This window comes from Sapajus apella, unplaced genomic scaffold (assembly GCF_009761245.1).
Source record: "Sapajus apella isolate SASKATOON/1434 unplaced genomic scaffold, GSC_monkey_1.0 scaffold31, whole genome shotgun sequence".
Lineage (NCBI taxonomy): Eukaryota > Metazoa > Chordata > Mammalia > Primates > Cebidae > Sapajus > Sapajus apella.
Window position 1 is genome coordinate 21,747,300 of NW_022436971.1, and position 24,209 is coordinate 21,771,508.

The window sequence follows — 24,209 nt, forward strand, 5'->3', positions numbered from 1 at the left end:
GCAGGTGAAGGGGTCACGGGGAACCCCGGGCAGGTGAAGGGGTCACGGGGAAGCCCGGACAGGTGAAGGGGTCACGGGGAAGCCCGGGCAGGTGAGGGAGTCACGGAGAGCCCGGACAGGTGAGGGGGTAACGGAGAGCCCGGGCAGGTGAGGGATAACGGGGAGCCCGGGCAGGTGAGGGGTGACGGTGAACCCCGGGCAAGTGAGGGGTAATGGGGAACCCCGGGCAGATGAGTGTCCTGGCGGCAGAGCTCAGGAAAAGAAGAGGAGGAGGTGACAGTGATTGTGCTGAGCGCCCCAGAGCCCTCCTGCTACACTCGCTGCCCTCCTCTGCAGAAGTCGTAGAGAGGAGGGGAGGGAGGGGGGGACCAGGGCCATCTAGACAGTCAGCATTGGATGGGTGCTGGGAGCCTGTTCACATTTTTGAGCCTCTGTGTCTTTGATGTTAGGTTGAATTTGACCAGTTCAGCCCCAGAACCTTCTAGGACTCCTGGCCCAGGTGGGGAATTTGAGCTTCTCCACCCGAGGAGGAGCTGTGCAGAGCCACTGGGAGCCTGTGAGGAGCAGCCGCTGCAGCCACGGGCATGTGGTGTCAGGCGTGTACCACTCAGAACACAGCCTCATTTGAGTTAAGAATGATTCAAAGTGAGAGGTGGTCTTTGGAAAAATCGTTCCCATTCTGGGTAAAGATAGGCCAGTCCTCTTGAGTGATCCTAGAAATCACTCAAGTAATTCTAGAAATAAAATTTCCCAGTGGTTTTGATGAGCGTGACAAAGTTTCAAAGACAGTAGGCTACATGTGCCGCTGGAAGTCCACACTGAAGGTATGGAATATTGACATTATCAATATCAACCTCTGATATGTGAATATCAGTATCTTATAGTGTCCAAAAGAAAGTAATTCCTCAGAGACCACCTAGCATTCGCAGCCAGTATGTAACCTACAAAATGCCTCATAGCAACATTAACTGCAGAGATCAATTTGTGAGATGACCACTTTATTAAATCACCAGGTGTTGAACACACTTGAAAAGAAGCCTGTGACCGGGAAATTACTGCCATATATCCGACACCAGTGCTTTGTGTGTGTTAAGGGTTTGCTCTGAGGCCCACTTTCACCGAGAACTTCATCATGGGCTTCTCCCAGGGCCTCAGGAGGCAGATGGAGCTGGGGAAGCCCCTGAGCCGAAGGCGGCTCACTCCCCCGTCAGGGACAATGATGAGCCTCGCGTGAGTGATGACATCTTGGAACTCCAGGGTCAGGCTGTCGAACAGGTGACTTTGGTTGGGGGACAGCTGAAAAGCAAGCAGATGCACGGGATCCTAGTCTGCTAAGAGGGCATGCGTGGCCGAATGACCCCACACCCAGGGCAAACCTTTGCCTTGGACTTGGGCTTTAAAATAAGTGATTCATTGATGATAATTGGGCTTTCCATGAAAATCTGTTAGTAGGGACAGGATGCCCAAATAATACATGAATAATCAGACCCCAATAAACAGCTGATGGGCAATTTAAATGCCCATCAATTATCTCTTATAGTTGATTATACATAAGCAAATTGGTAAGAAAATGAAAGATTATCTTGGTCTCTCCCCGAGGTTATTTTCTGTCTTTACATGGGAGCAGCTCTCACCTCCAGCCTGACCCTCTTTCTAAATCAAAGAAGACACTTGTGAAATATCTCGGAGTGTCCATCCTGCAGGTGGACACTCCATGATCGCTTTAAATGTGCTAGTCACCCCATCTACAAAGTTTCCATGTATGCATTCTGAGCACTTAACAATCTCGTTCTAACAAAATTTGACTAGAAATACAAAAGTGGAGAGAAATAGAGCCTTTCTTCTCATTTAAGTTAGCAGATATGGGTTTTACAACCTCATTCATTTTACCATTAAACTGAGCAGAAACCTTGGAGTTGTATCCTAATCCTTCAAAAGAGAATCTTAGGGAAATAGCCCAGGCTGAGTGCTGGCTCCTACCAGCGCCACACGAACCTTGGTCACGGGAAGCAAAGGTTTCCACCTGTGGGCCGGGAGAGTCCACTTTTGCTTGATCATGTCTTCTTCTTCCTGAGTTGTCAGGATGCACCCATCCACTTTACAGCTGTCAGGAGCATTGCCTGTTGCAGCAAAACACAGAGTGACTTACTGCCCTTGTGATAAGAATGAAAAGCCCAGCAAAAGCAGAGGTATGAAGATGTGAGAGAAGGAACAAACCAGTTTGTGATGCTCAGATTGCCTCATGAAATAGACACTTCCTTTTCAGAGCAATCAGAAGCAGTCCACCATTTGTGAAGGGGCTGGCGCACTTCAGTTTGAATGCATAGTGTTCTTACTTTGAAATCTGAATGTATTTGATAAGCTTCCTCAATTGCAGATTTAATTACTTGCAGACTGCTGTGTGGCTCATGTGAAATTATTATGAAGATGGAAAATATTTTCCTATGATACCATATTTTTTAACATGATGATCAAAAGGAAATACTGAGTTATATGTTAGCTAATGCTGGGCATCAGTCACACACATCTATTTGGGAATTTCTGACTCATCTTCAGGTGAGAGTATACACTCCTGCGAGTCTTCTGTCTTTGGAATACCACAGGAATCGTGTGCTCAGTGGGGTTAGAGGACCCTGGGGGGAAGGTCCCCCTCTCTTTATGAAGAACGCTTCTAGCGTGGCTCTTTGAGACTTTAAGACCCACAGAGAAGAGCTGCTAATCAAGAACCCTGTACAAGAGGAGGCAACGGCTCACATGCCCCCTTTGTGGCCCATCTCTTAAAATGGTGGTCTCCAGGATGGCTGAACATGCCTCTGGGGTACATAGAGACACAAGGGATGCAAGTAGAGAACATTAGGGACGCTATTTCTATTTGATATACATACGTGTGTGTGTGTATATTAAGCTTTGTGTATTTGATATAACTTACTATATTGCTATAAGTGGATGCTCCCTGATTTCCATGATAGTCAGCATATTGTTCCAGAGGTATCCTGAGTGATTGACAGTGGTAGATTACCTGTTGCAATTTGGGTTACCTCCTTAAGTGGATTTACTGTTTAGTTTTAACTAAAGCATCCCTCACAAAAATAAACAAGTTATTTTAAACCATTCATGCAGAGAACTGTGGATTAAACATACCACAAAAAATGCAAGCATGTATGAACAAGAAAAGAGCAGAGCTGCCATTTCACCTGACCCTCAGTCAGCCACATTGAAAAGAAAAAAACATGGCCACATAACCAGGTCTAAAATGCAGTCTTAAAAAACAGGCAGTGGGGAAAGGTGTTGGGATAACTGGCTAGCCATATGCAGAAGATTGAAACAGGCCCTTCCTTATACCATATACAAAAATCAACTCGAAATGGATTAAAGGCTTAAAACTATAAACACCCTGGAAGAAAACTTAGGAAATAGCATTCTGGACGCAGGAACTGGCAAAGATTTCACGATGAAGATGCCAAAAGCAATTGCAACAAAAGCAAAAAAAAAGACAAATGGGATCTAAGTAACCTAAAGCTTCTGCACAGCAAAATAAACCATCAACAGAGTAAACAGACAACCTACAGAATGGGAGAAAATGTTTTCAACCTATGCTTCTGACAAAGGTCTAATATCCAGAATCTATAAGAAATTTAAACAAATTTCCAACCAAAAATAACCCCATTAAAAAATGGACCAAGGACATAAACAGACACTTTTCAAAAGAAGACACACACACAGGCAACAAGCATATGAAAAAATGCCTGACATCACTAATCACTGAGAAATCAAAACCACTGTGAGATACCATCTTGCACCAGTCAGAATGGCTGTTACAAAAAAATCAAAAAGTAACAGATGCTGGCAAGGCTGTGGAAAAAAGCGAACAGATATAAACTGCTGGTGGGAGTATAAATTGGTTCAGCCATTGTGCAAAGTGGTATAGCGATTCCTCAAAGAACTAAAATCAGAATTACCATTTGACTCAGCAATCCCATTATTTGGTGTCTACCCAGAGGAATATAAATCACTCCACCATAAAGACACATGCACGTGTATGTTCACTGCAGCACTGTTTACAATAGCAATGACACAGAGTCAACCTAAATGTCCATCAGTTGTAGACTGGCTAAAGAAAATATGATACATATACAACATGGAATACTATACAGCCATAAAAACGAAGAGATAATGGCCTTCACAGTAACATGGATGCAGCTGGAGACGATTATTCTTAGCAAACTAACAGAGGAACAGAAAATCAAGTACCATGTGTTTTCATAAGTGGGTGCCAAATAATGGGAACACATGGGCACATGGACACTGGAGCCTACTTGAAGGTGGAGGGTGGGAGAAGGGAAATCAGAAAACATTACCTACTGGGTACTATTGGTACTTGATACCTAGGTGATAAAATAATCTGTACATCAAACCCCCATGACACGAGTTTACCTATATAACAAACCTGCACATTTACCCTTAAACCTAAAATAATAATTAAAAGAAAAAAATAGATAAAATGCAGTCTTTTTTAAATAAGTTAAAATTATCTAGACTTCTTCGAATAACTATTGGCACTACTGTTGATGATGAGCCTAACCTTAAACTTGATATCATGGTTAACAATTGAGTAAAATCACAATAATTCCCAAGATATTGAAAAACCACTCACCCAAAACATGAATATAAACTGCCACTATTTATTCAAAGATGGCTAATGTGGAATACTCAATCCAGTACTTATAAAATCTCACATAACAATTATAAAAGTGTGGCAACTTCTTTTGAATTTTCTTAATAATACACATAATGTATTTCATAAGAAAGTAAATATAGAATATCAGGGTTGTTTGTCCAAGTATTTTTTTTTTTTTTAACAAATAGAAGAGCACAGTTTTAAAAAATGTGTAAATCACTGCTTTAAAAGTGAAGCCTGGGGAAGAAATGGTCACTCCCCTCCCCTGGTCAATCTGCTTAGGACCCTTCTCTATAAAATGGTGCCTGCCATCCCTGTGCTTCTCACAGGCTGTCTCCGAGGGGGATGCAGAGCCTAGTAAAGAGCTGGACAGTGTCATTGAATCTTGTACGACTTTGGGGATCATCCAGCCAAACTGTGAATTTTATAGAGGGGTTACTAAAGTTCAAAGCATTGGCTGGGCGTGGTGACTAACACCTGTAATCCCACCACTTTGGGAGGCCAGGGCAGTTGTATCAGCTGAGGTCAGGAGCTCGAGACCAGCCTGGTCAGCATGGTGAAACCCCGTCTCTACTAAAAATACACAAATTAGCCAGGCGTGGTGGTGGGCACTTGTAATCCCAGCTACTCAAGAGGCTGAGGCAGGAAGAATCACTTGAACACAGGAGGTACAGGTTATAGTAAGCCAAGATTGCACCGTATGTTTTCGTAAGTGGTGCTACACTGCACTCCAACCTGGGCGACAGAGTGAGAGTCTGTCTCAAAAATAAGTAAATAAGGACCGGGCACGGTGGCTCAGACCTGTAATCCCAGCACTTCGGGAGGCTGCAGCAGGTGAATCACCTGAGGTCAGGAGTTCGAGACCAGCCTGACCAATATGACAAACCCCGTCTCTACTAAAAATATAAAAATTAGCTGGGTGTGGTGTTGAGTGCCTGTAATCCCAGCTCCTCGAGAGATTGAGGCAGGAGAATCATTTGGACCTGGGAGGTGGAGGTTGCAGTGAGCTGAGATGGCACCACTGCACTCCAGCCTGGGAGACACAGCAAGACTCCATCTCAATAAATAAATGATGAGAGATAGATAGATAGATAGATAGAGATCTGAGGGTTAAAGTAGCATGCTCAAAATTATACAGCTTAAGTGGGGATTCCACACCAAGAGCCCACTGTCCTCAGTTTCACTTCCATAAAACAGTCTTTAGAATAAACACACCAATTATAATGTACTTCTTTATAGCTTAGCATTTACCTTTAAAATATTTTGTGTCAATTTCAATTTGCCTTATTACTCCAGGATGTGCCAATCGGAAAACTGCCCATTCACAACCCGGAACCAAGAGAATGCCATTCTCATCATTCTGGAATTCAGAAAAGAAGAAAATGGTAAACTAACTTGAAGCCATTCAAGAAACCAGTCTGGAAAACCAACAAGTGAAAAAGGTTGACATGTTTCTTTTATTTCTTACTATAGAAGAATGTTTCCTGTGACCTGATGTATAAATGACTTTCATGTAAATTGCCTCTTTGCTATCATTCCTTAAATGTCTCATGCCAATTTGTGAGTTCATTGGATCCCAGATAAGTTTTTCTAAATTTCTGATATGATTTTCTATGTCAATTACAGATCCCTGCAAAATGTTATACATGCAGGGATCCTTATCTAATCCAGCCCATAGGTCTTCTAATTAGTTTGTTTTGACCTTTCAAGGTACATATTTTGTTGGTCAAACCTATACTGATACATGATGTGCATCGAAACCTTAGCTTTGAGAACAGACAGTTTCTTCATTGATATCTCAAAGCGTCAGGTAACATGAAATCCAACTTAGGAAGGGGAGGGCACTTTTCTGACCAAGTGTTCAGTGGGATTTGCAAACTGAAAGGTATCGTCTTGCTTTGTTTCACTTCATCTTGGTTTCTCTATCTTGAATCAGTTACTGGCCAAATTAAACAACTCTATGAACTTTAGAGCACTCTGTTTGTCACAAGTTTATATAAGTGGTGTAATCCTGAGATACACAGATAGTAAACATTACTAAACTAGTGGCTCTTCCCCAGATCTCCCAACACATTTATTCATAATTTTTGTATTATTAAATCACAGCTCTTTTTGTTTCTTTATTGAAGAAACAGAGGAATGTTCCAAAAATGCATTGGAGTATCTGACAATGACCAGTACATTTGGCCTTCTGAGTCCCTGCCCTGATATTACCATGAAAACAGGAGGAAATTTGGAAAATGTAAATCACAGTAATTAGCATTTAGAACAATGCGTATGAGGTTTCTAAAATAAGCAAACATTTATTTAAATGAAAAAGAAGTTCCAAAAATACTTTGTAGAAAAATCACATCGTTATTTTTAACTTCTTACTTCTAATATCGGCGGCCTGTCCAGCTTTCTTGCAGTTTCCCAGCCATCCACCATAGACTTTGCCCTGCCAACTCCTACAGAAAATAGCATTGTTGAATGGTAAGCTGCATGATTTTAAGCGTGAGGAGGAATACATTGCTGTAATTATATTACAGATCTTACGCACCTGAGCATTGCTACATGTTATTTTCACTAAAGTGAATGTTTCCATAAATTCACAAACAATCATAGGGTTAGTTAAATTTTACTTTTCCTTTTAAAGCAGCTACTTAGGCCAAAATTAGGAAGAAAAAATGCTAATGTTGACTTATTCCATGTCGTAAAGACATCAAATCATACACATGGAAGATTAATCTCATCTACTCCCATGCTTTGAGATATGCCTTTCCTTTTAAAACATTCTGACCATATTGGGGTATTTAATGCTGGTAGCCAGACTTCCTAAATAAGCCAGCTCCGAGAATATCTTCTTACCTATTATATTGTTTGGGTGCCCAAAATTAGCATTACTAAATCCTACACAGACACCCCCAAAAGCGATGGCCGCTAGGTCTTCAGGTTCTTTGGGGTCAGTTGCAGTCCAGTCTTTTTGTCCAGTACCAAATACTCTAAGCCGTGCAATTCCACCATCTGGAAAGGAAAGGTGCCTTAGTTATTGTTTATAAAAATGGCTGCTTGTGTGTCATAAACTGCAGGCCCCTCCTGTCTTCTCTAGTCTCCTCCCTTGGTAGGATTTGGCCACACCTGCCTGCTGCTTCTCAAGTACAACAAGCCCACTGCCCCAGGGCCTTTGCCCTTGACATTACCCTATGCCAGAACAACTTTCTCCGCTTTCCAAAAGACTACTTATGTTCCTCACTTTAAGGCCATGGCCTCAGAAAAGCCTTCCCTCTCATCCTCTGAAGTTATCTCCTCCCTGCTCCATCCGGCCACTGCCTGACTCCCCAGGTTACATGTTATCATATCCCTTTGCCTATTTACTCCAGAGTTCTAATGACAGTCTGAAGTTATCTTTCTAAGTTCCTGCTAAAATCAGTCTCCCAAACCCAGAATGCAAAATCCTTGCAGGCCAGACCAGTTGGCTATGTTGTTCACTTCTGTACCACTCTTGTATCATTTCTACCTAGAAGAGGTCCAGGCACATAGTAGGCATTGAAGTTTTTTAAATTAAATGAACAACTCCAAGCCAAACAGCATTTTGGAAATTTACCATACACATAATCTTTGGTGCTAGAAATGAGCATTGCTGACTCCTACAGACTCAGACAAGAGAACATTCTATTTTTATATTTACACCACCACACTGCTTAGCAATGCAATTGAGAATACAAAAGATAATATTCACAAGATCAAATTGCTGCTGAGAACCACAGCAGCCTGAAATTAGGTCTGCAGAGCAGCAAAGCGCTACCAAGATCAACTCACAGCATTGGATTCTAGTAGAATGATGTTTTGTTTCTTTGAATATTAATTCCTAGAAGGTGGAAGCCAAGCTTTTTTAACATAGAAAATTAATTTAAGCAAAACATTTTTCTAAAACAAGCCCTGTATGTTTTTATTTTACAAATTTAGTGAAAATGAGTGATCTGAAAAACTTTTTGGCAAAACAATGGAAGTCTTGCCGTTTACAACAAATAACACCAAACTTCATTGGCATAAAACCCTAGAAAATGTCCTGGAGGGAGTAATTCAGCAGGAGCTAAACTGTGAGGGTAAGATCACTGCCATTCTGGTTCATTAAATGTTATAATTGGCTTTACTGGTACAGAAGATACTCATCTGTTGAAAGTAAAGTCGATTTCACATTTTAAAAAATAAGGTTTTTCTTTACAGAGTTAATATCCAAACTTGCGTTTAATCAAAACTGTCAAGGGATCCCAGAAATTACTCTTCACCCTCTGAGGACATCTCATTTAAACCAACCCATTCCCACCCAATGTGTCCCTGTGACACCAGCCTGGTTTTTACCTGCTTCCTTTCCCTTCACACCTGGATCCCAGGCAGAATCCTCATGGAGCAATTAAAGATGCCGTAAGAGTTGGGGCATGAAATCTGCACACAGATATTGCCCCCTCTCCTCTTCAGGCAGGCAACACTGACCAATTAGGAAAGAGCTTGTATGTGCTTAGGGACCCTTCATATTCAACCCAGAAAAGCAGATCTTCCACTCGGAAACTATTTTAGACCCTCCCTTGACTCATGAATCCTATACAAATTGGGTTGGACATATAAAGTTGCTATTTTGGTGGGTCAGAAATAGTAAAATAGAAATATTTATGACTCTACCAAAATACTTTTCTTATGAAATGTATCACTGTTTTGCAGTTATGTTTTTTATCTGTCTCCCATTGTGTTACTCACTTTATAAGGACAAGAACTCTGTCAATTAAAGCTAACAACAGATAGTTATTGAGCTTCTCCTCTGTTCCCCATGCCGTGCTAAGTGTCAGGTGTATAAAAATGATGATCTGGACCCATGGCCCTTTCTTCATGAAGCTTACACTCTGTTGGCTCTGCCCTACACATTGCCAGGAAAATAATTATATGGCCAATGCCCAGTCTCTAGCTCAAAGTTGTTGTTTCATAGTGTATGTTAAATTAACAAGTGGGGAAAGGCCTGAATCTCTTGTAAGCTTTGCCCATCCTTGTAAGTAAATGACTTGTTTTTAGATCAGATGATGTCAGTGAGTAATTAATATTAGTAAACATGTGTTTAGATCTTTCCATTTTTGTGTCTCGCTTTAAAGCATGATCACCAGAGAAGCATTGCATCAAAAATAAGGTTCCAGAGAGCCACTTCTGGCATGACAGCATGAGGAGCCTTGCTGTCCTATTCCTCAGTGGAGCTGGTGAAATTTAGAGGGGTTGGGAGATGGGAAAACACACTTCAGGTCTCCAGAAATGGCCCTAAGGGCATACAGAAAATTCAGCAGCATCTATTCAAGAATATCTGCTAAAATTCAGAAAGAGCAGTGGTAGTCTGTGGTATACGAACCAAGACCTCACCTTCACTCCCTCTCCCACATCAGCAAAGTGGAGACTGAAAATAAGTGCAGCCCATGATTGCAGGGCTGTCTTCCCAGGAGAGGCAGGACATCAGAGCTCCTCATGCTGCCCCTACATGCCTGTTGCTGAGGCTAAGTCCTGGGTGAGTGTGGTTGAGAGACGGAGTCTCCTTTATTTGACCCAGCCCTGACTCCTAGGACAGGGTTTTACCTTACACATGGACACTGAGATACTGGGGCCACAGTGACCCGTCTCATGGTCCATAAGGTGGAGGCTTCACACTGAGAGTGAGACATCCCATCCCCAGCCCTGCAAACGCTGTGACTCAGCCAGCGGAAACACAAAATCAGGGTTGCTGCTCAGCAGCACCATGCTGTAAGAGGCTTGGTCCACAGGTCCCCTGGATCAGAGTTGTTGTTCAGCAGCACCATGCTGTTAAGAGGTTTGGTCCACAGGTCCCCTGGATCAGAGTTGTTGTTCAGCAGCACCATGCTGTTAAGACGTTTGGTCCACAGGTCCCCTGGATCAGAGTTGCTGTTCAGCAGCACCATGCTGTTAAGAGGTTTGGTCCACAGGTCCCCTGGATCAGAGTTGCTGTTCAGCAGCACCATGCTGTTAAGACGTTTGGTCCACAGGTCCCCTGGATCAGGGTTGCTGTTCAGCAGCACCATGCTGTTAAGACGTTTGGTCCACAGGTCCCCTGGATCAGAGTTGCTGTTCAGCAGCACCATGTTGTAAGAGGCTTGGTCCACAGGTCGCCTGGGGACAAGCACCTAGCTAACCCTCCCACATCACTAGAACACGCCCTGAGGACCTCCCCTATTCTGATGGGCCGTAATTTGATTGTTTACTAAAAATGAGGCAATCTTGGGCTTAAGGTGCCATCTAGTGCTGAAAAGCAGGCAGCTACCTAGCAGGAAATAAAATCAACAGGTAATTTATAAAGATTCTGTAAGCTAAGTATGTCCAGTCCATGGCCAATGGGTCTTAGGAGGCTCATGGTGGCCCTGAATGCAGCCCAACACAAATCCATAAACTTTCTTAAAACGGTATGAGATTTGTGTGTGTGTATGTGTGTGGGTGTGTGTGTTTTGGCTCATCAGCTATCGTTGGTGTTATTTTATGTATGTCCCAAGACAATTATTCTTCTAATGTGGCCCAGGTAAGCTAAAATGTTGGACACTCCCTACACCTAAGCAAGCATATTCAGTAAAAATGGAAACAAACCAGACAGAAAAGACTGGAATAAATAACTAATCCTTCAATGCACAGGCATAGATGCACATTCATAAGAAACAACAGCAAAGAACCATGACATCCCCAAATGGACAAAGCAAGGAACCAGTGGCTGATCATAATAACACAGTGACTTACGAACTCTGTGACCAATAATTCCAAATATCAATTTTAAGGAAACTCAGTGACCTCAAAGGTACACACAAAAAAGCAACTTAGAAGTTTATCAGAGAAATTTAACAAAGAGATTTAAATAATTTTCAAAAATCAAACAAATTTTTGAATGGAAAAACACATTTGCTGAACCAAAAAATTCATTAGAGGCTCTTAAGAGTAGAATGAAGCAAGCAGAGGAATGAATCAGTGAGCTCAAAAATGGGCTATTTAAAAATACACGGAAGAGGAAAAAATGAAAAAGAATAAAGATTGCCTACAAGATATAAAAAATTACCTCAAAAGAACAAATCTAAGAATTATTGGTGTTCAGGAGGGAGTTGCACAAGAGCAAGGGGTAGAAAGCTTATTCAAAGAAATAACAGAAAACTTTTTAAAACTTGATAAAGAGATAAATATCCTGGTACAGAAAGGTCAGAAAATACCAAATGAATTGTATCCAAATTAAGACTACTCCAAGGCATATAATAACTCCTAAAGGTCAAGGACAGGCTGGGTAAGGTGGCTTACACCTATAATTCCAACACTTTGGGAGTTCAAGGTGAGTGAATTCCTCGAGCCCAGGATTTTGAGACCAGCCTAGGCAATATGGTAAAACCCCACACTACAAAAACATATAAAAATTAGCCACGCATGGTGGTGTGTACCAAGGGTCCCAGCTACTTGGATGCTGATGTGGGAAGATCATCTGAGCCAAAGAAGGTCGAAGCTTCAGTAAGCTGTGATCACACCATTGGACTCCAGCTTGGGTGATAAAATGATACCCTGTTTCAAGAAAAAAATGAGACCCTGTTTCCAGAAAAAAACGAGACCCTGTTTCAAGAAAAAAAAAAACAGGTCAAGGATAAAAAATCCTGAAAGCAGCAAGATTAAAAAAAAAAAAATCAAATAACATAAAGAAGCTTCATTTCATCTGGCAACAGACTTCTCAATGGAAACCATACAGGCCAAGAAGAAGTGGGATGGAATGACATTTTAAAGTGCTGAAAGAAAAAAAGACTGTCATCCAAGAATTTTGTATCCAGAAAAGCTATCTTTCATACATGAAAGAAAGAGAAGATCTTTCCTGAATAAACAAAAGCTGAGAGACTTTACCACCACCACTCTTAAATGAAGTGCTAAAGTTCTTTAGTTTGAGAAAAAAAAAAAACACTAATGTGCAAAAAGAAAACATTTGAATTTATAAAACCCACTAGTAAAATTAAGTGCATTAACAAACTCAGAATACGCTAACATTGTAATTGTAGTGTGCAATTCACTCATAACTGTAGTATGAAGTCCAAAAGACATATCTATCAAAAATAATAACCTTTTTGCTGATATCTTTAACAGGTATTAAAAGATATGCAATATAAAAACATGCAAATTGAGACAACATAAAGTCAAATGTGGGAGGAGGGATAAAGTTAAAAATGTAGAGTTTTTTAGCTTGTCTGTTTATTTCTATCTTTTCTTTGTGATCTAAGATGAGTTGGCATCTCTTTAAAATAACTTGTTATGTCTATGTTTTTGTAAGCCTCATGGTAATCAAAATGCAACAACCTATAACAGATTCACTAAAAATAAAAATCAATTAAAACATACTATCAGAGAAAATTAGTTAACCACTAAGGCAGAAAGAAAGAAAAAGAAAAGAAAGTTACATAACAACCAGAAAAAAGCAACAAAATGACAGTAAGCTCTTACTTCATGACAATACTTAATGCAAATAGACTCAGTGTTCCCAATAAAAGCATACTGTTGCTTAATAGACTGAGAAACAAGACCCAACTATATACTGCCTACAGGAAATCCATTTGATCTATAAAGACACAAGTAGGCTGACAGTCAAGGGATAGAAAAAGATATCTCGTGCAACCAGAGATCAAAAGAGAGTAGGAGTAGCTACACTTATATCATATAACATAGACTACAATCAAATACTGTTAAAAAAAAAAAAAAAAAAAAAAAAAAAAAAAACTTTAAAAAAAAAAAAAAAAAAAAAAAAGACAAGACATTGTATAATGCTAAATGGGGTTAATTCAGCAAGAGGATATAACAATTATGAATATCTGTGTGTCCAACGCCAGAGTTTTCAAGTGTGTAAAACAAACGTTAATAGATCTAACGGGATAGACAGACTACAATACAATAATAATAGGGGACTTCCACACCTTACTCTCAGTAATAGACAAATAGTCCAGACAGGAAATCAACAAAGAAACAGTGAAGTTAAACTACACACTGGATCTAATGGGCCTAACTGACATTGCAGAACATTTTACCCAACTGCTGCAGAATACACATTCTTTTCATCAGTACATGGAATATTCCCTGGAACAGACCAAGTTTTGAGCCATGAAAGCAGTCTAAACAAATTCAAAAAAGTAGAATCATATCAAATATCTTTTCTGACTTCAGTGGAATAAAACTAGTAGTTACTAATAAGAGGAGCCTTGGAAAATACACAAACACATGGAAATTAAACAACATGTTTCTGAAGAACAAATGGGCCAATAATTAAGAAGGAAATTTTAAAAGTGCTTTAAACAAATGAAAATGGAAATACAACATACAAAAATAAATGTGAGACAACAAATGCAGTACTAGGAGGGAAGTTTATAGCAATAAATACCTATATCAAAGAAGTAAAAACACTTCAAATTAATCTAACAATACATCTCAAAAGATTAGAAAAGCAAGTATAAACCAAACCCAAAATTAGTAGCAGAAAAAAAATAAAGATCAGAAGATAAATAAATGAAATGGTGACTAAAATAATACAGAGGATCAACAAAACAAAAAAAAGTTGCTTTTTTGAAAAGAAACAAAAGTGATGAGCCTTTAGCTAGACTAATTACAAAAAGAAAAGACCCAAAAAATCAGAAATAGAAAAGGATACATAAAAAATGAGATAGCTCTCTTTTTCCATTTGATAGACACCTACATTTTCTTATGCAGTGCCAGCCATGTCCCTGAGGCACCAAGGTGAAAATGAAGGCCAGAGTAAACAAATTTGGCCATACGGAGCGTCTGGTCACTCAGGCTGCTTTTAGCTCTGGCAAAATGGATATTGTCATCATCAATGATGCCTTCATTGACCTCAACTACCTGGTCTATATGTTCCAGTATGTTTCCACCCATGGCAAGTTCCACAACATCGTTAAGGCTCAGAATGGGAAGCCTGACATCAATGGAAATCCCATCATTATCTTCCAGTAGCAAGAGCCCCCGGAAATCAAATGAAATGACACCAATTACGATTATGTTGTTGAGTCCATTAGAATCTCCATTACCATGGAGAAGGCTGGGGCTCACTTAGAGGGGTAAGCCAAAAGAGCCATCATCTCTGCCCCCTCTGCTGGTGACCCTTATGTTTATGTGGGGTGTGAATCATGAGAAGTATGAAAACAGCCTCAAGATCACTAGCAATGCCTCATACACCACCCACCGTTTAGCCCTCCTGGCCAAGGTCATCCATGACAACTTTGGCATCATAGAGGGACTCATGACCACAGCCTATGCCATCACTACCACCCAGAAGATCATGGATGCCCTTTCTTGGGAACATTGGCAGGATGGCCACAGGGCTCTACAGAATATCATCTCTGCATCTACTGGCAATGCCAAAGCTGTTGGAAAAGTCATCCCCAAGCTGAATGGAAAGCTAGGTAGCATGGTGTTCCATATCGTCACCTCCGTGTCATTTTGGACATGACCTGCCACCTGGAGAAGCCTGACAAATATGATACCATCAAAAAGGTGGTGAAGCAGGCATTGAAGGGCCCCTCAAGGGCATCCTGGGCTATAGTGAGTGCCACGCTGTCTCCTCTGACTTTAACAGACATGCACTTTTTCAACTTTGATGCTGGAGCTGGTATTGCCCTCAATGACCACTTTGTCAAGCTCATTTCCTGGTATGGCAATGAATTTGGCTACAGCAACAGGGTAGTGGACCTCATGGTTCACATGGCCTTCAAAGAGTAAGAGCCCCTGGACCACCAGCCCCAGCAAGAACACAAGAGGATGAGAGAGGTTCTCAGCTGCTATGTGGTCCCTGCCACACTCAGTCTCCCACCATACCAAGAATCTCCCCTTGACACAATGTCCATGCCAGACCCCCTAAAGAGATAGGGGTCTAGAGAGCCACACCCTGTCTTGTACCATCAATAAAACCCGCTGTACTCAGCCAAAAGGAAATGTGACCACAGAATTACAAAGACTAATTAGAGATTATCATAAACACCTACAAACCAATAAATTGGAAAACCTAGAAGAAATGGATGTACTTCTGAACACATGCAACCTATGAAGATTGAACCATGAAGAAATAGAAAACCTTAATAAACCGATAATGATGAGATCAAAGCTGAAATTTAAAAAGTCTCCCATCAAAGAAAATTCCAGAACCTATGCCTTCACTGTTGAATTCTACCAAACATAAAATAAATAACTAATACCAATTTTACTCAAACCCTTCAAGAAAATTGAAGCAGAAGGAAGACTTCCAAACTCATTCTACAAGACCAGAATCACCCTGATACCAAAACCAAACAAAGACACAACAAAAAAAGAAAACTACACGTTAATATAGCTGATGGACATAGATGTAAAAATCCTCAACAAAACACCAGCAAACTGAATTTAACAACGCAATAAACAGATCATTCACCATGATCAAGTGAAATTCATTCCAGGAAGGAAAGGAATCAATTTCAAGGCTCAATATACATGAATCAATAAACATGATACATCACTAACTGAACCAAGAACAAAAATCATATGATAATTTCCATAGATGCTGGAAAGCACTTGATAAATTCAACATGACTTCGTGCTGACAAAAAAAAAAAAAAGAAAAAACTCAATAAACTGAGTATAGAAAAATACATACCTCAAAATAACAAAAACCACATATGACACATATGACAAACCCACAAGTAACATACTGAATGGACAAAAAATGAAAGCCTTTTCTCTAAGATCTGGAACAAGACAAGGATGCCCACTTTCACCACTTTTATTAACATAATATTGGAAGTCCTGGCTGGAGCAATTATGCAAGAGAAAGAAATGGCATCCAAATTTAAAAGAAAGAAGTCAAGTTAGCCATCGCAGAGAGAAGACAGCCAAATAGGAACAGCTCTGGAGTGCAGTTCCCAATGAGAACACAGACAGTCAGTGACCACTGCATTTCCAAATGAGTTTTTACTACCCACAGACCAGGAGATTCCCAGGCGGAAAAGTGCCATAAGGTTCCAGCACAGCTGTTTCTGCCAGCTCAGCAGGTCTCCATACAAAAACTCACACAAATCTGGGCCACCATTTTAACAGGCACCTGGAATGCCTGGGAGACAGAGTTGCCCATTCAATTGAAAAAAAAAGGGGGCTGAAACAGGGAACCAGGTCATCTGGCTTGGCAGGTCCCACACCCACAAAGAACAACAATCTGAAATGCTATGGATTGAGAGTTACACGGCAAGCATAGTTGGACCCGGGATGGTTCAGCTCTGTGTGAGGAAAGGCGTCCACCATTACCGAGGCAATCCACCACTACCAAGGCAGTCCACCATTACTGAGGCAGTCCACCATTACGGAGGCAGTCCGCCATTACCGAGGCAATCTGCCATTACCAAGTCATTTCACCAATACCAAGGCAGTCCACCATTACCGAGGCAGTTCTAACTATACCTCTATAAACAAAACCACAATGAAATTCACACAGCAGCTGGGCAGAGCCCATGGTAGTTCAGCAGTACCTCTGCTGGCAGACTATGACTAGGCTACCTCCTTGCTGGGCAGGGCATCTCTGAAAAAAGACAGCAGTATGTCACAAACTTATAAATAAAGCCCCACTTTCCCAGAACAGAGCACCCAGGAAAAAAACGCGGTTATGAGTTCCACTGCAGCAGACCTAAATGTGCCTGCCCAGCAGCTATGAGCAGAATAGCAGAGCTCACAACTCAGCACTTGAGATCCTAGAAGGGACAGACTATCTCATTAAGCAGCTCCCCAACCCCCATATATCCAAAGAAATACCTCATAAAGGAGAGCCCAGGCTGACATCTGGCACATATCCTTCTGGGACAAAGATAACAGAAGAAGAAACTGGCAGCCACCCTTACTGTTCGGCAGCCACCACAGGTGATCCCCAGGAAAGCAGGGTCTGGAGTGAACCTCCAGCAGTCCTACAGTAGAGGGGCCTGACTATTAGAAGGAAAATTTAAAAACAAAAAGAAATAACTTCATCATCAACAAAAAGGACATCCACTCAGAGACCCCATCAGAAAGTCACCAACTACAAAGACCACAGGTAGATAAATCCACAAAGATGAGAAGAAACCAGCACAAAAATGATGAAAACACCCAAAACCAGAATGCCTCTCCTCCTCCAAGGGATCACAACTCCTCACCAGCAAGGGAACAAAGCTGGATGGAGAACGAATCTGATGAATTGACAGAAACAGGCATCAGAAAGTGGGTAATAACAAACTTCTCTGAGCTAAAAGAACATGTTCTAACCCAAAGCAAAGAAACTAAGAACCTTGGAAAAGGTTAGATGAAATGCTAATGAAAATAAACAGCTTAGAGAAGAATATAAATGAATTGATGGAGCTGAAAAACACAACACGAGAACTTCGTGAAGCATACACAAGTTTCAATAGCCGAATCGACCAAGCAGAAGAAAGAATATCAGAGATGAAGATCAACTCAATGAAATAAAACTAGAAGGCAAAATTAGAGAAAAAAGAATAAAAAGAAATGAACAAAGCCTCCAAGAAATATGGGATTATATGAAAAGACCTAATCTACATTTGATAGGTGTACCTGAATATGACGGAGAGAATGAATCCAAGCTGGAAAACACTCTTCAGGATATTATCCAGGAAAACTTCCCCAAACTAGCAAGGCAGGCCAATATTCAAGTCCAGGAAATACAGAGAACACCACAAAGATATTCCTCAAGAAGAGCAACCCCAAGGCACAGAATCGTCAGATTCAACAGAGTTGAAATGAAGGAAAAAATGCTAAGGGCAGCCAGAGAGAAATGTTGCGTTACCGACAAAGGGAAACCCATCAGACTCACAGTGGATCTCTCCGCAGAAACCCAACAAGCCAGAAGAGAGTGGGGACCAATATTCAACATCCTTAAAGAAAATAATTTTCAACCTAGAATTTCATATCCAGCCAAACTAAGCTTCATAAGCGAAGGAGAAATAAAATCCTTTATGAAAAAGCAGCTGTTCAGAGATTTCATCACCACCAGGCCTGCCTTATGAGAGCTCCTGAAAAAAGCACTAAACATAGAAAGGAACAACCAGTACCAGCCACTCCAAAAACATACAAAATGGTAAAGAGCATTGACACAATGAAGAAACTGTGTCAACTAATGGGCAAAACAACCAACTAGCATCAAAATGGCAGGATCAAATTCACACATAACAATATTAACTTTAAATATAAATAGGCTAAATGCACCAGTCAAAAGTGACAGACAGGCAAATTGGATAAAAAGTCAAAACCCATCGGTGTGCTGTATCCAGGAAACCCATCTCATGTGCAAGGACACACATAGGCTCAAAATAAAGGGATGGAGGAAGATTTACAAAGCAAATGGAGAGCAAAACAAAGCAGGAGTTGCAATTCTCGTCTCTGAAAAAACAGACTTTAAACCAACAAAGATCAAAAGAGACAAAGAAGGGCATTACATAATAGTAAAAGGATCAATGCAACAAGAAGAGCTAATGATCCTAAATATATACACACCCAATACAGAAGCACCCAGATACATAAAGCAAGTTCTTAATGACCTACAAAGAGACTTAGACTCCCACACAATATTAGTGGGAGACTTTAACACTCCACTATCAATATTAGACAGATCAACGAGACAGGAAATTAACAAGGATATCCAGGACTTGAACTCAGATCTGGACCAAGCAAACCTAATAGACATTTACAGAACTCTCCACCCCAAATCCACAGAATATACATTCTTCCAGCACCACATCACACCTACTCTAAAATTGACCACATAATTGGAAGTAAATCACCCCTCAGTAAATGCAAAAGAACTGAAATCATAACAAACAGTCTCTCAGACCACAGTGCAATCATATTAGAACTCAGGATTAAGAAACTAACTCAGAACTGCACAACTTCATATGAATTGAACAACTGGATCTTGAATGTTGACTGGATAAACAATGAAATGAAGGCAGAAATAAAGATATTCTTCTAAACCAATGAGAATGAAGACACAATGTACCAGAATCTCTGGGACACATTTAAAGCAGTGTCTAGAGGAAAATTTACAGCAATAAATGCCCATATGAGAAGCAAGGAAAGATCTAAAATCAACACCCTATCATCAAAATTGAAAGAGCTAGAGGAACAAGGTCAAAAAAAAAATCAAAAGCTAGCAGAAGACAAGAAATAACTAAGCTCAGAGCAGAACTGAAGGAGACAGAAACAAAAAAAAAAAACCCTTCAAAAAATCAATACATCCAGGAGCTAGTTTTTGAAAAGATCAACAAAATAGACCACTAGCCAGATTAATAAAAAAGAAAAGAGAGAAGAATCAAATAGATGTAATAAAAAATGATAAAGGGGATATCACCACATATTCCACAGAAATACAAACCACCATCAGAGATTACTACAAACAACTCTATGCACATAAACCAGTAAACCTGGAAGAAATGGATAAATTCCTGGAAACTTGCCCCCTCGCAAGCCTAAACCAGGAAGAAGTCATAACCCTGAATAAACCAATAACAAGGGCTGAAGTTGAGGCAGCAATTAATAGCCTACCAACCAAGAATATCCGAGGTCCAGATAGGTTCACAGCTGAATTCTACCAGACATACAAAGAGAAGTGGGTACCACTCCTTCTGAAACTATTCCAAACAACCCAAAAAGAGGGAACCCTTCCCAAATCATTTTATGAGACCAACATCATCCTGATACAAAAACCTGGCAGAGACTCAACAAGAAAACTTCAGGCCAATATCCATGATGAACATAGATGCAAAACTCTTCAATAAAATACTGGCAAACCGATTGCAAGAGCACCTCAAAAAGCTTATTCATCATGATCAAGTAGGCTTCATCTCCAGGATGCATGCTGGTTCAACATACGCAAGTCTATAAATGTAATTCACCTCATAAACAGAACCACAGACAAAAACCACATGATTATCTCAATAGAGGCAGAGAAGACCTTTGACAAAATTCAACAGCGCTTTTTGCTAAAAACTCTCAACAAACTAGGTATCAATGGAATGTATCTCAAAATAATAAAAGCTATTTATGACAACCCAAAGCCAATGTCATACTGAATGGGCAAAAACTGGAAGCATTCCCTTTGAAATCTGGCACTAGATAAGGAAGCCCTTTCTCACCACTCCTATTCAGTATAGTATTGGAAGGTCTAGCCAGAGCAATCAGGCAATAAAAAGAAATAAAGGGTATTCAATTAGGAAAGGAGGAAGTCAAATTGTCTCTATTTGCAGACGACATGATTGTATATTTAGAAGACCCCATTGTCTCAGCCCAAAATCTCCTGAAACTGACAAGCAACCTCAGCAAAGTCTCAGAATACAAAATCAATGTGCAGAAATCACAAACATTCCTATACACCAATAAGAGACTTAAAGAGAGCCAAATCAAGAACGAACTCCAATTCACAATTGCTACAAAGAGAATAAAATACCAAGGAATACAACTAACAAAGGACATGAAGGACTTCTTCAAGGAGAACTACAAATCACGGCTCAAGGAAAAAAGAAAGGACACAAACAGATGGAAAAACATTCCATGCTTATGGTTAGGAAGATTCAATATGGTGAAAATGGCCATACTGCCCAAAGTAATTTATAGATTCAACACTATCTGCATCAAGCTACCTATGACCTCTTCACAGAACTGGAAAAAACCACCTTAAACTGCATATGGAACCAAAACAGAGCCCACATAACCAAGTCAATTCTCAGCAAAAAGAACAAAGCTGGAGGCATCACGCTACCTAACTTCAAACTATACTACAAGGCTACAGTAATCAGAACCACATGGTATTGGTACCAAAACACAGATATAGACAAATGGAGCCGAACAGAGACCTTGGAGGCAATGCCACACATCTACAACCACCTGATTTTTGACAAACCTGACAAAAACAAGCAATGGGGAAAGGAGTCCTTGTTTAATAAATGGTGTTGGGAAAACTAGCTAGCCATATGCAGAAAGCAGAAACTGGACCCCTTCCTGACACCTGACACTAAAATAAATTCCAGATAGATTAAAGATTTAAACATAAGACCTAACACCATAAAAACCCTAGAAGAAAACCTAAGCAAAACCATTCAGGATATAGGCATAGGCAAGGACCTCATGACTAAAACACCAAAAGCATTGGCAACAAAAGCCAAAATAGACAAATGGAATCTAATTAAACTCCAGAGCTTCTGCACAGCAAAAGAAACAATCATTAGAGAGAACTGGAAACCAACAGAGCGGGAAAAAGTTTTTGCAATCTACCCATCTGACAAAGGGCTAATATCCAGAATCTACAAAGAACTAAAACAGATTTACAAGAAAAAAACTAACAAACACATTCAAAAGTGGGCAAAGGACATTGCAGACACTTTTCTAAAGAAGACATATATGAAGCCAACAAACATATGAAAAAATGTTCATCATCACTGGCCATTAGAGAAATGCAAATCAAAACCACATTGAGATACCATCTCATGCCAGTTAGAATGACGATCATTAAAACATCTGGAGACAACAGATGCTGGAGAGGTTGTGGAGAAACAGGAACACCCTTACACTGTTGGTGGGAGTGTAAATTAGTTCAGCCATTGTGGAAGACAGTGTGGCGATTCCTTAAAGACCTAGAAATAGAAATTCCATTTGACCCAGCAATCCCATTTCTGGGTATATATCCAAAGGATTATAAATCATTCTATTATAAAGACACATGCACATATATGTTCAGTGTGGCAATGTTTACAATAGCAAAGACCTGGAACCAACCCAAATGCCCATTGATAATAGACTGGACAAGGAAAATGTGGCACATATACACCATGGAATACTATGCAGCCATAAAAAACGATGAGTTCATGTCCTTTGTAGGGACATGGATGAATCTGGAAACCATCATTCTCAGCAAACTGACACAAGAACAGAAAATCAAACACTCCGTGTTCTCACTCCTAGTATTGAACAATGAGAACACATGGACGGGTGTTGAACAAAGAACACATGGACACAGGGAGGGGAGGAACACACACTGGGGTCTGTTGGGCGGGGACTAGGGGCGGGACAGCGGGGGGTAGGGAGCTGGGGAGGGATAACATGGGGAGAAATGCCAGATATAGGTGACAGGGGGATGGAGGCAGCAAACCACATCGCCACGTATGTACCTATGCAACAATCCTGCATGTTCTGGACATGTACCCCAGAACCTAAAGTGCGATAAAATATATATTTATATATATATATATATATTTATATTTTATATATAAATATAAATATATATAAATATATATATTTATATAAATATAAATATGTAAATATATATTAAATAATATATAAATATGTTAAATATATTAAATAATATATAAATATATTACATATATATAAAGAAGTTAAGTTAGCCTTCTTTAGAGACAACATGATCTTATACGTAAAAAAACCTAAAGACTCAACCCAAAAACTGTTAGAACTGATAAACTAATTCCGTAAATGTGCAGGATACAAAATCAACATACAATAATCAGCAGCATGTATATATACCAACAGTGAACAACCTGAAAAATAAATCAAGAAAGCAATCGCATATACAGTAGCTACAAGGACTATAAAATACTGAGGAATCTATTTATCCTAAGAAGTGAAAGAGCTATACATGGAAAACTATAGAACACTGATGAAATAAACTGAAGAAGACACAGAAAAAAATGGAAAGATGTTCCATGCTCCTAGATTGAAAGAATTAATGTTAAAATGACAATACTACCCAAAGCAATTTACAGATTCAATTCAATCCCTATTAAAATTCCAATTCCTATTAAAATTCTAATTCTTTTCAGAAATAGAAAAAAAAAATCATAAAATTTAAATGAAAGACCCTAAATAACCAAAGCAAAAAAAAAAAAAAAAAAGCTGAAGGCATCACACTACCTGATTTGAAAATGTGCTGTGAAGGTATATAACCAAATCAGCATGGTAATGGCATAAAAACAGACACACGATACAGAACCCAGATATAATTCCACACATTTACAGCCAGCTCATTTTCAACAAAGGCGCCAAGAACATGAAACGGGGAACAGTCTCTTCAGTAAAGGGTGCTGGGAAAACTGGATAACCACATGCAGAAGAATGAAACTAGACCCCTATCTCTCACCATATGCAAAATAAAATCAAAATGGATTAAAACCTTAACTCTGAGACCTGAAACTGAAAATTCTAGAGGAAAACATTGGAAAAATGCTCTAGGACATTGGTCTTGGCAAATATTTGAGTGAAGAAGCACAGGCGACAATAGGAAAAATAGACAAATGGGATGATATCAAGCTAAAATGCTACTGTGCAGCAAGGAAGCGACAACCCACAGAATAGGAAAAAATATATTTGCAAACTATCCAACTGAGAAGGGATTCATAACAAGAATGTATAAGGACAACTCAATAGCTAACAATTCAGTAGCAAAAAAAAATTATAAATGAGCAAAAGATATGAACAGATATTT

At 39.9% G+C, this 24,209-nt stretch overlaps 1 protein-coding gene across 1 annotated transcript in view; it reads right to left on the reverse strand.

Moving 5' to 3' along the window:
* Positions 1-981: 981 nt before the first annotated feature.
* Positions 982-24,209, reverse strand: part of ALLC (allantoicase) — a 38,099-nt gene continuing 14,871 nt past the window's right edge. The window contains exons 7-11 of the mRNA XM_032294232.1: positions 7,526-7,681; positions 7,052-7,125; positions 5,930-6,038; positions 1,996-2,120; positions 982-1,296 (exon numbers count right to left, since the gene is read on the reverse strand). Coding sequence (XP_032150123.1) covers positions 1,090-1,296; positions 1,996-2,120; positions 5,930-6,038; positions 7,052-7,125; positions 7,526-7,681 — 671 coding nt within the window. The 3' untranslated portion in view covers positions 982-1,089. The remainder of the gene's footprint in view (positions 1,297-1,995; positions 2,121-5,929; positions 6,039-7,051; positions 7,126-7,525; positions 7,682-24,209) is intronic.